Source organism: Aythya ferina (assembly GCF_964211825.1).
Source record: "Aythya ferina genome assembly, chromosome: 1".
NCBI lineage: Eukaryota > Metazoa > Chordata > Aves > Anseriformes > Anatidae > Aythya > Aythya ferina.
Genome location: NC_140296.1, coordinates 127,121,222 through 127,137,590, shown reverse-complemented (window position 1 = coordinate 127,137,590; position 16,369 = coordinate 127,121,222). Strand labels below are relative to the sequence as shown.

The 16,369-nt window shown below is 48.8% G+C and overlaps 3 protein-coding genes across 3 annotated transcripts; 2 read left to right on the top strand and 1 right to left on the bottom strand.

Annotated features, from left to right (window-relative positions):
- Positions 1–4,090: 4,090 nt before the first annotated feature.
- LOC311442203 (histone H2A-like) lies at positions 4,091–4,600 on the top strand (the record flags this gene model as incomplete). The annotated part of the gene is made up of 1 exon (XM_084531105.1): positions 4,091–4,600. One exon carries the CDS (start codon positions 4,091–4,093, stop codon positions 4,598–4,600), a length of 510 nt encoding a protein of 169 aa, XP_084387231.1.
- Positions 4,601–10,461: 5,861 nt separating this feature from the next.
- Positions 10,462–11,400, top strand: LOC311441623 (olfactory receptor 2A2-like; the record flags this gene model as incomplete). Its single annotated transcript, XM_084529946.1, has 1 exon — positions 10,462–11,400. One exon carries the CDS (start codon positions 10,462–10,464, stop codon positions 11,398–11,400), a length of 939 nt encoding a protein of 312 aa, XP_084386072.1.
- Positions 11,401–15,859: 4,459 nt separating this feature from the next.
- Positions 15,860–16,369, bottom strand: LOC311441079 (histone H2A-like; the record flags this gene model as incomplete). The annotated part of the gene is made up of 1 exon (XM_084528720.1): positions 15,860–16,369. The coding sequence occupies one exon, from the start codon at positions 16,367–16,369 to the stop codon at positions 15,860–15,862; it is 510 nt and encodes a 169-aa protein (XP_084384846.1).

Below are 16,369 nucleotides of genomic sequence, written 5' to 3'. Positions count from 1 at the left end.
GAATTTTCTAGGTTGGAAGAGACCTCAAGGTCATCGAGTCCAACCTCTGACCTAACGCTAACAGCCCTCCACTAAACCATATCCCTAAGCTCTACATCTAAACGTCTTTTGAAGACTTCCAGGGATGGTGACTCCACCACTTCCCTGGGCAGCCTGTTCCAGTGCCTCACAACCCTTTCAGTGAAGAAGTTCTTCCTAACATCTAACCTAAAACTCCCCTGGCTCAACTTAAGCCCATTCCCCCTCGTCCTGTCACCAGGCACGTGGGAGAACAGGCCAACCCCCACCTCGCTACAGCCTCCCTTGAGGTACCTAAAAAGAGCGATAAGGTCGCCCCTGAGCCTTCTCCTTTCCAGGCTGAACAAGCCCAGCTCCCTCAGCCGCTCCTCGTAGGACTTGTTCTCCAGGCCCCTCACCCGCTTCGTCACCCTTCTCTGCACCCGCTCAAGCACCTCCATGTCCTTCTTGTAGCGAGGGGCCCAAAACTGAACACAGTACTCAAGGTGCGGCCTCACCAGAGCTGAGTACAGGGGAACGATCACCTCCCTAGCCCTGCTGGCCACACTGTTCCTGATACAAGCCAGGATGCCGTTGGCCTTCTTGGCCACCTGAGCACACTGCTGGCTCATATTCAGCCGACTATCCACCATCACTCCCAAGAAGAAGCTCTTGTTCCAAATCACCAAGGAAAGGCAAGACTCTTGTCAAAACCACCACTATGGTCTAATGGTCCAATAAAAGCCATTGCAATGCCATTCTATGCCCCAGACATGCCTTGCAAGTGTCAGGCAGCAAAGTGGGAAGAAGGAGACTGGGGGACAGAAACTACTTCTCACCAACAGGAGGGAGTACCCATCAATGAAGTGTTTTGTTTAAACAGTGACATCAGCACAGTCTAGTGGGGAGGAGTCTGCAAAGGGATTGCTCAGTGTCCAAGGTTGGTACCTATAATTGTCTGTAGGACAGAGATCAATAAAGTTTTCTGGTTTAGGACGACGAAAACAATGGGCATCTCTGCAGTGAACAGAGCATCCCTGGATGCTCTCAGTGTCACCTGCTGCCATCTTCTGGTCGTCGTGTCGCAACCAGCTCACAGCGGTTCGCGTGGGACAAGGTTTTCCCCCGAGCTGCAACCGTGAGCAATGCCATCCACTTCCTATTTCAGAACACCCTTAATGCTCTCTGCCTTTCTTGGAGGGCTCTGCATGCAGAGTTTTAAGCGGGTGTTGTTTTTTTTTTTGGTTTTTTTTTTTTTTTTTGTATTTTTTTTCTTTTTTCTTTTTTCATGTTTTATTTATTTATTTATTTATTTATTTATTTATTTATTTATTTTCGTTTCCCTTCCATTATGATTAGTAAAGCCTTAACCCCCGTGACCCAGAGTGGAAGGGGGTTCATTTACCCAGAGCAGATGGTCAGGCCCCAGCTCTCTTATATGGAGAAGCAGCACTGTCTTCCTACTGCCTCCCAATTCTGCTTTGTACTTACTCTGAAGCTACTTTCTGACAAACAAGTGTGCTCAGTACTGTGAAAGCTGGGACAAAAGTGCAGTTTCAGAACTTTATCTTCACAACAGCAAGACACTCGCTATGACCTTAACAGACAAGAGACCTTGATGGCAATTCAAGAACAGCATTTTGATGTCTGCTGTTGCATATGAAAACTCCTACAGTATTGAGTCTTTTACCTGGGCTGTTTGACTTGTGGGACCTTGGGAATCCTGACTATTAATTTTAAACATAGACCTCTATTTTTCAATATGCTAAAGATATCCAGGAAAACCAAGTCCAAGGGATCTGTAAAATACTGCCACCCAAACATTTCTTATGCTAAGCGGTTCCTATGGTTCAAGAGAAGACCATGTAGTCAGAGACCTCCTCCATTCATGGAGCCCTTGCTAGCAGCGATGCCGTAAAAGCAGCATGCTTCATAGATACCAATTTGGATCCGTGACTGCTTACAGAGATGGAGGCTTTAAAAATCACATGGCATTGATGCTATGAACTCAGGGAGACTGGAAATCAACAAGGATTTGCTATTAATACCAGTAGACAAATATAAAATTGATCACATTCCTGCCAGTGGTACAGGTATCTGAAAACACTCTGTTTCTGAAGTGACCTCATGCATGAAGGAGAGTTGAATTCACAGAATCACAGAATCACAGAATTTTCTAGGTTGGAAGAGACCTCAAGATCATCGAGTCCAACCTCTGACCTAACGCTAACAGTCCCCACTAAACCATTTCCCTAAGCTCTACATCTAAACGTCTTTTGAAGACTTCCAGGGATTCCTGTCATCCCAGAGAGTGGTTCTAAAACTCCACAACTACAGCAAATGCAATAGTCTCAGAACACAAGCAAACAAACAAAAAATAAAACAACAAAAAAAGGCAAAGCTCTGGGTCTGTGAGATATTGCTTCCCTTCTAAGCAGCATGGTTTAACTCCTGCACACCTCTGCTAGCGGTGACCTGGAGGGAAGGAAAGCAACTCCAGCTGCCACCCTTCTTTGGCAGGCACTGCCTCTGCACTTCATCAGGCTGCCACTGGTAAAGCTATCCTGAAATTCTAGGATTTGTGTGACAGCAAATAGTTGATAAATTAACAACAGCGGGGAAACAGGATTGGTTGGGATTTGCTTTAATTGGCATCTCTCTGGGTACTTAGAGACATGAAGTTTCTTCAACTAGGGAAGAGTTGGAAGTGTGAAGCCCGCTTTGGGCAATGTGAGCAGGGAGAGGACCTACAAAGAGCTTAAATGACACCTTGGTATGAGTTTCTTAGTTTAATAAAAATGAAAATAATAACAATAGCATCAACCACAACAGCAACAAGAAGTGTCATCTGGAAATCTCCCTGTACTGCTACAAAAAGCCAAGGAGGCTGAACTTACAGAAATCACAAAGAAAGGTCTCTGAAACTTTTCAGTCTTGAAGGAAGGCACTTGAAGAGACCTTGGGATTCACATCCAGGCAGAGCATGTTGCCTGCATTGCCTCTGGAGTGAAGTTCAGCAGGCACAGCACCCTCTGCCAGCAATATCATGCAGGTGTTCTCGAGATGCTCTCGAGACATTGCTCCCTCACAGCCCTGCCCACATGAACCTGTCCCAGGCAGCCACACCCCAGGGACCTGTTTCTTGCTTAGCCACAGCAGGCGTCGGGCTGGGATTGGCATTCCTTCCGTCTGGGTCACTCTCCACCTTGACCTGCCCAACTGCCCAACAGGGAAGGAGAGGGAAGGGGAAGAGAACGAGGAAACGGAAGATGCAAGAAAAGTACATGGAAGGCTAGGGAAAATGAGGGCTTTGGTTGGAAGGTAAGGCCGAGAGCACTGGGACTGTTCAGCCTGGAGGAGGTGCAGCGAGGTCACCCTGAGAGGTTGTAGAGTCTCCAGCTGCGGAGCTCTTCCAAACCCAACTGGACCCCGGCCAGGGCAAGCTGCTGTAGCTGACCCCGCTCGAGCAGAGGGTGGTCTGATTGGGGTCGGAAGGCTCCTTGTGACTGCAGAAGCCCTGTGCTATGGCCCCGTGATCCTGAGGCATGGGGAGAGCCGAGGGGAGGGAGGTTGTCTCCCCTGGAGTGGAAATGTGGGTTTGGGCTGGAGGCGGGAGGCAGCCTCTGACGCAGAGAGGTCACAGGGCAGGGCCAGGCCGGAGAGCAGGGAGGAGGCTCATCCTGGCAAGGCCAGGTGTGGGGACAGCCTCTGCCATGGCAATGGAGGAGCAGGAGCAGGGTGGTCCCCGAGCCCCCTGCTGGGTGAGGTCACAGGCAGGGGGGTGAGGTCACAGGGGGACTCCTGCCTGCTGGTCCCCTCCAGGGGATAAAGGACCAGAGCCTGCGCAGGAGAGAGCCTGGTGCGGAGCCCATCTCCAGAGGGGTGGGCGCTGGGCAGCGCACGTGGGGACACCCTGCTACACGCAGTGCTCGGACAGGCTGGGCACAGGCACGGGCAGGGGCAGGCAGGGCCTGCGGTCGGAAAGCAACCGCCAGGGCCAACAAGGACAGCGAGAGCAGGGGCAAGGCAGTCAGGACGCAGGGAGATCCTCCCGCGCAGCCTGGAGACGCCTCGGGATTGAGCCGCGAGCAGCATGTCCGAAGCAGAGGAGGTCTGCGTGGTGCCTGAGCAGGAGCGGGAGCCTGAAGCAACGTGCTCTGGGGGCCCCCCCACAGGCCGGGGAGCAAAGGCCAAGAAGAGCCGCTCTTCCCGCTCCTCCCGGGCTGGGCTGCTCTTCCCTGTGAGCCGCATCGACAGGCAGCTGCGCAGAGGCCGGTTCGCCGAGCGCCTTGGAGCCAGGGCCCCCGTCTTTCTGGCTGCTGTGCTGCAGTGGGTGACGCACAAGACCATGGACATGGCTGGGAAGATTTCCAAGAGGAGCAACCAACATCGCATTTCCCCGGGCCACTTGCAGATGGCTGTGCGGAACAGCTCTGCGCTCAAGCAGCTCCTGCTAGGCAAGCCCAGGCACCACAGCAGAGCTGTCCCCCAAAGCCAGCGCGTGGCCGCACCCTCCAGAAAGAGGAAGGCCAAGGATAGGAGGAGAAGGCGCAGGCAACGGGCTGCACCTGCCCGTGCCACCGCTGCTGTCGCTGCCAAGTGAAAACAGAAATTCCTGCCCCAGAGCAGCATGGCCACTTGCCCGTCTCTTGCCAAATCCACCGCTCTGGTCAAATGGTCTAATAAAAGTCCTTGAAATGTTGTGTTGTGCCTGAGGCATGCCTTGTGGATGCTAGGTGGTGCAGTGGGGAGAGGGAGGATGGGGGACAGCAAGGAGGGGACACCCCGTCAGTGGACTGCTTTGTTAAACAGTGACACCTGGCAGTGTCACAGCGGGGAAGAATCTGTGGAAGAATTGCTCAGGGTCCCAATCTGCCTTTCAGCATTTTGCCAGCAGCTGAGCTTCCAGCGCCTTCTCACTGCACTGCCTTCCCTGTCCAGGAAAGAATGGTTCCTGCACAAGAGACTAAGCATGACAGCAGAGAGAGGGAGAGCATGTGGGGCAACGAGGGGTCGTGTGGGTGATCAAAGTGGCACCTGACAGTGACCAGAGAGGAGCAGGTCACTCTCAGCCCCTTGTCCATGTGACAGGGTTGTCCAAGCATGGTCTCTCCACCACATCGCTCATTCCCTTCGTGGGAGGAGCAGGGGATGCTCCTGACGATGCAGGGCAGCTCTTGGGCCAAAGAAAAGGCACTTCTCTTCCACAGCATTGCCCCACTCTTATCTTTTTGCCAGGGGGAAGGGCCACCTGCCCATGGGGTCTCTAAGAAGGCCTTTGGGATTAGGGTTCTTGCAGGAGCTGCTTCTTAGAGGAGCTCCCACCTGGGGGTAGCATCTGTTTGCACCGTCTCAGAAAATCTCCTCCTGGCTGGTCAGATGGAGAGGTGTGTGGAACAGGCATGGCAGTGGCCAAGGGGTCAGAGCTGCAAATGGTCATCATTGGTCTTTGTCTTGAGGGAGGGACTGTGTGCTGCCGCGTTGACTTTGCTCACAGCCCTGGGGACTTCATGAAGCATTCCTTGGATGTTCTGTGTGGCTAGCCCCCAACATCATCCCCGGCAGACAGAAATGCTTTCCAATACAAGAACTCTTTAACAACCTCCACCGTGGCCTTCAGCTGCAGCACAACGATGACACTGGGGAGTTTATCCTCAGAGCCCCCCTGTGCAATTATCAGAAGCCCCATCAGGCTTGTTATCATTTATGCTCCGACTCCTTAATGATGCCTCATGCGGCTCACCTCTTGACACAGGCTCCATTACCCACAGCACTGAGCACTGGCCCTGTGTCGCACTGGCTCAGTTCACACTATGGCAATGCATTGGCTTCTGGGAAGGTCAGGCACAGGCACTGCTCCTGGAGCATTTGTTGCCTGGTCACCATCAGATAAAAGTTGGGGTTTCCCCTGTTCTTAGCTTACCTTTCGGCTCCCCTTCTCATCCATTTCCTCCCCCATTCTTCCACCTGTTTCACAATCCACCCCTGCTCGCTGGAAGACAGCCATTTGCTCCCTTCCTTTGTACTGTGCAGCAGTGCTTCTCTTGCCATCTTAGGGCTCAGGTGAATCGGATTTGCAGATGCACAAACACTCTGAAACCCCTCTCCAAATCCCAGAGGCTGTCAACTACTGGCCAAACCAAACAGAGATCCCTGCTGAGAAAACTGCCAGAGACTGTGCGGGACTGGAGATGGGGAGAAAGAAATGCTCTTCTGAGCACCTCATTGTGCAACATACCAAACACTGGCTGCAGTTCGGGTGCTTAGATGCCCTGGTGGCCCTGGCCTTTGTTGAGCTGTGAAAGGTGAAGCTGCTGAAGACCTGGCCCGTGACGGAAATACAATAATGCCTTGTGATTAGAAGGAAGGTCTTGAAAGAAAGACACCCGTATCTTGTGCACTTGGTTTGGGTCAGCTGTGTAAAGTCCAGGGGAAAATAACAGTGGGGTAGAGTGCAGGTTCATGCTTGTGTGGCCAAACAGAGTCATATTAGCAAGGACTTGCACTCAGGAGGTTAAATCCAAATAATTTCAAAAGCAAAACATGGCTAAAGTCTGATCTACCTCCTAGTGATTCCTGTCAATGTCCTAATGAGGAAGGACGTGGGAGAGAGGAGTGGAAGTAAGCCTCAAGCCCGAGGAGAAAAAGCCCTTGAGCAAGGTGTTGGATGAGCATATTGGAGATATATACCATTCCCTCAATCCCCAGTACGGGTGTGTCCAGCCGGCTCAGCCACTCAGCAGGACAGCGTTTTGCTGAATTAAAATATTCCCTGTTGCTACTGAAAGCTTCAGATTCTACTGAGCTGAAGCAGCACTGGGCTCCAGAAGAATCCTTCTCTCTCCATCTTCGTTGAACCCCTGTGTAAAGCAGAAGGGAGTAACAGAGCCAGTGTGTTTCCCTGCATTCAGAGAACCAGCATACTGCAAAGGAACAAGGTGTTCCTCCTCAATCGCACACCAAGTGGCCAAAAGGAGAAGAGTCACATGTCCAGCTGTGCTCTCTGACAGTCTCAGCTTTTCACAGAGCATTAATGGGCATGGAGCTAATGGCCACCAACTGAGGGCCACCAACAGAGCCACCTTGTGCCACAGGTGCAGCGGAACTCCAGGAGCTTTGTTGCTGGAGGAAAGGTCATCCACAGGGGGGCACAAGGAGACTCCTACTTCACTGAAAGGCTCTGCAGCCACGTGGGTCATAAGGATAAGACCATTCTTCCCTCCACAAGGTGGTATGAAAAGAGAAACTGGCAGGAATGATGCGGAGGATGTGCAAAGTATCTGGAGTTACCGTGCTTCAGAAATGAGGAGCAGGAACACAGGAGCCAAGCAGTCCCTTCCAGTCTAACTTGTTCTATGACTTGGTGCACGCCAAAATTGCCTCTGTCTCTGAGCTGCAAGCAAGTGGGAGGATAAGAGTATAATAAAGGCTGTGCAGCTGTGTTACAGACCCACATACTCAAACACCGCAGGTAGCACGCTAATCCTTTGCTTACCGGTCCTTCACAATGTTCTCCTCAGCTACCTCACCATGTCCCTCCCATCCACTGTGGAAATGGTACAGCAACAGATAGAAGTCACTTTGACGGTGACTTTTAATGGGTTAGAGATTTGTTTGTGGCATAGGTGCCTTGGGAGAGGGATTTGGCTTCCTCAATCATCTCTGTGTTCTAGAAACTGCCGCACTCTCTGGCTATAGCTTCTGCAGGGTTCAACTAGGAATGAAATAATGCATCTCTTTTGTCCATGCTTAGGGTTGGAAAAGAAGGAATAGTTTTCTCTAGTAGATGAACAACTCTTCAAACCAGACAGAAAGTGACTAACCATTTTTGACATTTAGCATATTTATACGAGTGAGCAGAGCTATGGCTGGCTAGTGTTGCTGAAGTGTATGCTAGCCTTTCCGTTTCTCCTACGTTGAAAGATGACAGATGTCTCAATTGCTGCATGTTTCAAAGGAAGGTCTCAAGAACAGGCAACTGCAGTTATTCTCCTGAATGTATATGTAAGGAAGGAACCTACAAAGACCTGCTTCATATGAGGGGCAGGAAGATTTATTTTTACATCCTCCATACTCTTGCCAAGTAGAACAATGCAGATTTAATTGCCTTTGCAGAGGAATTTTTTGTTGAATGTGCTCCATCATTTTGAAAATCCCTTCCCAGTTAGTGGCCTTGTTTTCTTGGAGGGATGATCCTGCAGGCAATTAATTTAATGGGAGCCAGTAGAACAGTGGAATATCTAGCACTAGTTAGATGTGTAAACACAAGGACTGAGGAAGATTTGGCTTTCTCAGTCATTTCTGTCATCTAGAAACAGCTGCACTATCTGGCTGTAACCATTCTGAGTCTATAACCTACATCTGGAGTCGGGGCCAATGTGGAGTGCAAGAATCTTCACTGCCTCAGTCAAACAAACTTCTGTGAGCACCAATTCTTTTCCCCTTCCGTCCATGGGGGGGCTGAGTGGTCTGTGTGGTACTTAGCTGCCTACTGGCATAAAAACACATCAATATTGTTCAGTGAAAATGCATATTAAAATTCTCTTTCCATGCAGTACGTCTCTGAATTTATAAGCATAAAAGTTACGTTCTTGAGCCAGAAATGACCATGCAAGCCTGCTTTGCACACCTGACCCATCTCTGGTGCTATTATGAGCATTTGCAAGGTAGTTCAGAGAGGCAGAACAGAAAATTAGCTGGCTAAAAGCCAAGCCATTTACCATGATGTAGTTTCCACTGGATCACTTCCCTGATATGTCTCATACACAGGTGTTTGCTTGCTACTGTGGGCAGAACAAAGCTGACACAGGCCATGGTTGCTGTGGGAATGACTGGACCTCTCAATAAAGGTTTGCCTGGACATGAAACAATAGCAGTGGATAATAGTCATTAGGCTGTACGAGGCTTGGTAGTCTCTTGGTGATATCCTGGATGTGAGCCCCTGATGTAGTGCATGTAGGAGGGGAAAAGTTCTTTCCCTTTTCTACAGTCATGAGTAAGTGGCACAGTGCTCACCCAGGCCTAGCACCCATAAACTACTTGCTGGGAGCAAAAACTAATGGAATTTAAAAGAAGTTTTCTCCACTCTCCATTTTGTCTTTGGCTTTTATTGTTATTACTGTGCCTCAATGTAACTGTTTACAATACACATATTGATAGTTTTAGAAGGAGAAGAAACTGGAACCTTGGCAGCCAGAACTGCCTGCAGCAGAATGCTGAATCAGATGGATCTGCAGTTAGGAGGAATCCTAAGGGTGTATCATACAAATAAGGAAGTTTCAGACAAGGCTTTGTGTCTTCTGTATTACATTCAAAATGTATTCTAGCTACCAAATATTAAAAATAATCTAATCTTACTTTATCTGCAGGAATAGATATCTGCCTTCCCAAGACAACATGTTGTATCTCTTATAGTAGAGGTGGGAGAAGAGGCCTTTGTAAGTACAATGCTACATCTAATTCAGAATAAAGTGTAAGTGCTTACTTTCAGAAAGGATCCCTAGAGTTCAGACACTGAACCCTGGGGATTTCTGCTTGAGATTCCTTTTTGTGCTGCCTGTTGGCAATCAAAACAGTGTCCCTTCAGACACATTGCATAGAAAACTTTGGCTTTAAAAACAAATGAATTAAGGAAGCTGAAAGGAGTGGAACAGTCTGGTTTCACCTACTGCCTGAGAAAGTACTTCAGAACCTGCTAACAAGATTTCCCTAATAAGAAACACAGAGCTGAGAAAAGCACATTTGTTTTGATATTATAGGTAAGGAAACTCCTTTGTATAAATACTAGTAACATTTTCTTAGCAATAATATGTACTGTACCTCCAAGCGTAGCTCTGTTTGTTCAGTAATCTGAAGTGAAGTTAGATATAAAATTACATATCAAGCAACTGCAGGATTCAATATGAATGCCCTTCACTGACTTAAAGGACTCACAGTGGTGGATTAGAAACACTGTTCTGGATTAATAGAAAAAACTATTATTCTGCAAATGATGCATTTATTTTTATATTGACTTAATTTAAAGTAGCTGCTATTTAAGATGTTTTACCTTCATCTTAATCAACATCTGCCATCTTCTTCATGATAAAGAGCTGTTATTTTCTCCAACAGAGAAATCACACACACACCAGAAAACAACAACAAAAACACCCAACAACAACAGAAAAAGAAAAACATCAGGGGAAAGCTAGACAGTACAATTGTGCAAGATTGCTTAAAGAAGTTTTAAGTTTATGCAAAGTCTAGAGCTTGCAATTCAAATCTACATTGCTCAGCATGGTTAGAGTATTATGCACCTTCCAGTGAAGAAGGGGGGAAAAGGGGTGAGATGGAAGCTGCAGTGGGAAGAAGAAAGGACATGACATTCATACAAAAACTCTCATTTTTCTTTTCTTTTCTTTCCCTCATTCCTTCCCTTCCAGGTCTTAGCAGTCTTGGTTTGTGCTGTTGCACCTTCAGCACAGCATGCAGAATCAAACAGCTGTCACAGAATTCATCCTCCTCGGGTTCTCCAGCAACCCAGTCCTGCGTGTCTCTCTCTTTGTCCTTTTCTCTGTCCTCTACTCTGCCACCCTGATGGGAAATGCACTTGTCTTTGTGCTCATCTGCCTGGACTACCGCCTCCACAGCCCTATGTACTTTTTCCTCTGCCACCTCTCCATCGTAGATATCTGCTATGCCTCCAACAATGTCCCTCATATGCTGGGGAACCTCCTTGGACAAGGAAGAACCATCTCCTTTGCTGGGTGTGGGACACAGATACACCTTTACTTAATCTTTGCACTTACAGAGTGCGTGCTGCTGGCTGCTATGTCTTATGATCGCTATGTGGCAATCTGCCATCCTCTCCGCTACTTCCTCATCATGAACTGGAGGTTGTGCCTCACCCTTACAGCAGTTTCATGGGCTTTTGGGTTCATGTTTGGTACACTACAAGCTTCTCTGGCTTTACGGCTGCCATTCTGTGGCCCCTGCAATGTTGACCACTTCTTCTGTGAAATTCTTGCTGTCTTAAAGCTGGCCTGCACTGACACTACTGTCAATAAAGTCCTGATCTTTGCTGTTTGTGTGTGCTTCCTCCTCTTCCCCTTGGTCTTAATCCTCATTTCCTATCTGCACATCCTGGCCACTGTTCTGCACATCCAGTCTGTGGCAGGATGGCATAAAACTTTGTCCACCTGTGGCTCACACCTGATTGTGGTGGGTCTGTTTTATGGAAATGCCATTTTCATGTACATGGTTCCTGGGAGTGGAAATGCATCTGGGAGGGAAAAAGTTCTTTCCCTCTTCTACAGTGTCATCAACCCAAGTTTGAACCCCCTGATTTACACTCTGAGGAACAAACAGGTGAAGGAAGCCTTGCTGAATCTCCAGGGAAGGAAAAGAGTCTTTCATTCAGTGTAGTACAGGCTCTAAGGTTTTACCTGTCTCTTTCTGCTGTTTCTTCTTGAGCTCTTTTGGTATTTTAAACAGTTAAAATGAAACAAAACAAAACAAATGTATTTATTTCTGTTTCTTTGTACAGTCTGATGAATAACACAACACAATGACTAATTATCATTCATTTTATTAGAGATAACTAATTGCTCTTCATCACATACAGACATTCTAAGCAGGCAGTAGGTTTTAACTGAGCTATTGAGACAGCTGGAAAAAGATAGTCTGTCTTCTTCATTTTAAGTAGGAGTCAGAATAAAATACTTTTAAAGAGTTGTATTTTTTTCTTCTTTTTTTTTTCTTTCTTTTTTTTTTTTTTTTTTTTTTGAGTATGCCAGTTGATTTAGTAAGATGTGATTTTTCCCTACCACAATTGTATTTCCTATATCCTTATGATACTAGAGATTCAACTCAGTTATTATAAAGAAGAGGGAAAATATTTTGCTAAAGGGCTTTGTTTCTTAGCAAGGTGAATCATCCTGTGAAGATTTTTGCTTCTGCACACCTTTAGCTCTGAGACCTCCTATGCAGGAAGTGAACATGATGACAGCTGCAGTGCAGAAAATAGCTGTGGGTGGTTTTCCCATGCTGGTGCCCACAGAACTTCATTTGACTGAGCCAGTGGAGACTCCTGCACTCTGCATTGGCCCCGACTCAGAATGTAGATCCTTAGTGCGTTCCTGTTTACCCATATTTCAAATATCTTTCTTTCTGCAGATCCCGTTGCTGACAATTATGCTTTGGAAAATCTTCCTCAGTCCCTGTGTTTACACATCTAACTAGTGCTAGATATTCCACTGTTCTACTGGCTCCCATTAAATTAATTGCCTGCAGGATCATCCCTCCAAGAAAACAAGGTCACTAACTGGGAAGGGATTTTCAAAATGATGGAGCACATTCAACAAAAAATTCCTCTGCAAAGGCAATTAAATCTGCATTGTTCTACTTGGCAAGAGTATGGAGGATGTAAAAATAAATCTTCCTGCCCCTCATATGAAGCAGGTCTTTGTAGGTTCCTTCCTTACATATACATTCAGGAGAATAACTGCAGTTGCCTGTTCTTGAGACCTTCCTTTGAAACATGCAGCAATTGAGACATCTGTCATCTTTCAACGTAGGAGAAACGGAAAGGCTAGCATACACTTCAGCAACACTAGCCAGCCATAGCTCTGCTCACTCGTATAAATATGCTAAATGTCAAAAATGGTTAGTCACTTTCTGTCTGGTTTGAAGAGTTGTTCATCTACTAGAGAAAACTATTCCTTCTTTTCCAACCCTAAGCATGGACAAAAGAGATGCATTATTTCATTCCTAGTTGAACCCTGCAGAAGCTATAGCCAGAGAGTGCGGCAGTTTCTAGAACACAGAGATGATTGAGGAAGCCAAATCCCTCTCCCAAGGCACCTATGCCACAAACAAATCTCTAACCCATTAAAAGTCACCGTCAAAGTGACTTCTATCTGTTGCTGTACCATTTCCACAGTGGATGGGAGGGACATGGTGAGGTAGCTGAGGAGAACATTGTGAAGGACCGGTAAGCAAAGGATTAGCGTGCTACCTGCGGTGTTTGAGTATGTGGGTCTGTAACACAGCTGCACAGCCTTTATTATACTCTTATCCTCCCACTTGCTTGCAGCTCAGAGACAGAGGCAATTTTGGCGTGCACCAAGTCATAGAACAAGTTAGACTGGAAGGGACTGCTTGGCTCCTGTGTTCCTGCTCCTCATTTCTGAAGCACGGTAACTCCAGATACTTTGCACATCCTCCGCATCATTCCTGCCAGTTTCTCTTTTCATACCACCTTGTGGAGGGAAGAATGGTCTTATCCTTATGACCCACGTGGCTGCAGAGCCTTTCAGTGAAGTAGGAGTCTCCTTGTGCCCCCCTGTGGATGACCTTTCCTCCAGCAACAAAGCTCCTGGAGTTCCGCTGCACCTGTGGCACAAGGTGGCTCTGTTGGTGGCCCTCAGTTGGTGGCCATTAGCTCCATGCCCATTAATGCTCTGTGAAAAGCTGAGACTGTCAGAGAGCACAGCTGGACATGTGACTCTTCTCCTTTTGGCCACTTGGTGTGCGACTGAGGAGGAACACCTTGTTCCTTTGCAGTATGCTGGTTCTCTGAATGCAGGGAAACACACTGGCTCTGTTACTCCCTTCTGCTTTACACAGGGGTTCAACGAAGATGGAGAGAGAAGGATTCTTCTGGAGCCCAGTGCTGCTTCAGCTCAGTAGAATCTGAAGCTTTCAGTAGCAACAGGGAATATTTTAATTCAGCAAAACGCTGTCCTGCTGAGTGGCTGAGCCGGCTGGACACACCCGTACTGGGGATTGAGGGAATGGTATATATCTCCAATATGCTCATCCAACACCTTGCTCAAGGGCTTTTTCTCCTCGGGCTTGAGGCTTACTTCCACTCCTCTCTCCCACGTCCTTCCTCATTAGGACATTGACAGGAATCACTAGGAGGTAGATCAGACTTTAGCCATGTTTTGCTTTTGAAATTATTTGGATTTAACCTCCTGAGTGCAAGTCCTTGCTAATATGACTCTGTTTGGCCACACAAGCATGAACCTGCACTCTACCCCACTGTTATTTTCCCCTGGACTTTACACAGCTGACCCAAACCAAGTGCACAAGATACGGGTGTCTTTCTTTCAAGACCTTCCTTCTAATCACAAGGCATTATTGTATTTCCGTCACGGGCCAGGTCTTCAGCAGCTTCACCTTTCACAGCTCAACAAAGGCCAGGGCCACCAGGGCATCTAAGCACCCGAACTGCAGCCAGTGTTTGGTATGTTGCACAATGAGGTGCTCAGAAGAGCATTTCTTTCTCCCCATCTCCAGTCCCGCACAGTCTCTGGCAGTTTTCTCAGCAGGGATCTCTGTTTGGTTTGGCCAGTAGTTGACAGCCTCTGGGATTTGGAGAGGGGTTTCAGAGTGTTTGTGCATCTGCAAATCCGATTCACCTGAGCCCTAAGATGGCAAGAGAAGCACTGCTGCACAGTACAAAGGAAGGGAGCAAATGGCTGTCTTCCAGCGAGCAGGGGTGGATTGTGAAACAGGTGGAAGAATGGGGGAGGAAATGGATGAGAAGGGGAGCCGAAAGGTAAGCTAAGAACAGGGGAAACCCCAACTTTTATCTGATGGTGACCAGGCAACAAATGCTCCAGGAGCAGTGCCTGTGCCTGACCTTCCCAGAAGCCAATGCATTGCCATAGTGTGAACTGAGCCAGTGCGACACAGGGCCAGTGCTCAGTGCTGTGGGTAATGGAGCCTGTGTCAAGAGGTGAGCCGCATGAGGCATCATTAAGGAGTCGGAGCATAAATGATAACAAGCCTGATGGGGCTTCTGATAATTGCACAGGGGGGCTCTGAGGATAAACTCCCCAGTGTCATCGTTGTGCTGCAGCTGAAGGCCACGGTGGAGGTTGTTAAAGAGTTCTTGTATTGGAAAGCATTTCTGTCTGCCGGGGATGATGTTGGGGGCTAGCCACACAGAACATCCAAGGAATGCTTCATGAAGTCCCCAGGGCTGTGAGCAAAGACAACGCGGCAGCACACAGTCCCTCCCTCAAGACAAAGACCAATGATGACCATTTGCAGCTCTGACCCCTTGGCCACTGCCATGCCTGTTCCACACACCTCTCCATCTGACCAGCCAGGAGGAGATTTTCTGAGACGGTGCAAACAGATGCTACCCCCAGGTGGGAGCTCCTCTAAGAAGCAGCTCCTGCAAGAACCCTAATCCCAAAGGCCTTCTTAGAGACCCCATGGGCAGGTGGCCCTTCCCCCTGGCAAAAAGATAAGAGTGGGGCAATGCTGTGGAAGAGAAGTGCCTTTTCTTTGGCCCAAGAGCTGCCCTGCATCGTCAGGAGCATCCCCTGCTCCTCCCACGAAGGGAATGAGCGATGTGGTGGAGAGACCATGCTTGGACAACCCTGTCACATGGACAAGGGGCTGAGAGTGACCTGCTCCTCTCTGGTCACTGTCAGGTGCCACTTTGATCACCCACACGACCCCTCGTTGCCCCACATGCTCTCCCTCTCTCTGCTGTCATGCTTAGTCTCTTGTGCAGGAACCATTCTTTCCTGGACAGGGAAGGCAGTGCAGTGAGAAGGCGCTGGAAGCTCAGCTGCTGGCAAAATGCTGAAAGGCAGATTGGGACCCTGAGCAATTCTTCCACAGATTCTTCCCCGCTGTGACACTGCCAGGTGTCACTGTTTAACAAAGCAGTCCACTGACGGGGTGTCCCCTCCTTGCTGTCCCCCATCCTCCCTCTCCCCACTGCACCACCTAGCATCCACAAGGCATGCCTCAGGCACAACACAACATTTCAAGGACTTTTATTAGACCATTTGACCAGAGCGGTGGATTTGGCAAGAGACGGGCAAGTGGCCATGCTGCTCTGGGGCAGGAATTTCTGTTTTCACTTGGCAGCGACAGCAGCGGTGGCACGGGCAGGTGCAGCCCGTTGCCTGCGCCTTCTCCTCCTATCCTTGGCCTTCCTCTTTCTGGAGGGTGCGGCCACGCGCTGGCTTTGGGGGACAGCTCTGCTGTGGTGCCTGGGCTTGCCTAGCAGGAGCTGCTTGAGCGCAGAGCTGTTCCGCACAGCCATCTGCAAGTGGCCCGGGGAAATGCGATGTTGGTTGCTCCTCTTGGAAATCTTCCCAGCCATGTCCATGGTCTTGTGCGTCACCCACTGCAGCACAGCAGCCAGAAAGACGGGGGCCCTGGCTCCAAGGCGCTCGGCGAACCGGCCTCTGCGCAGCTGCCTGTCGATGCGGCTCACAGGGAAGAGCAGCCCAGCCCGGGAGGAGCGGGAAGAGCGGCTCTTCTTGGCCTTTGCTCCCCGGCCTGTGGGGGGGCCCCCAGAGCACGTTGCTTCAGGCTCCCGCTCCTGCTCAGGCACCACGCAGACCTCCTCTGCTTCGGACAT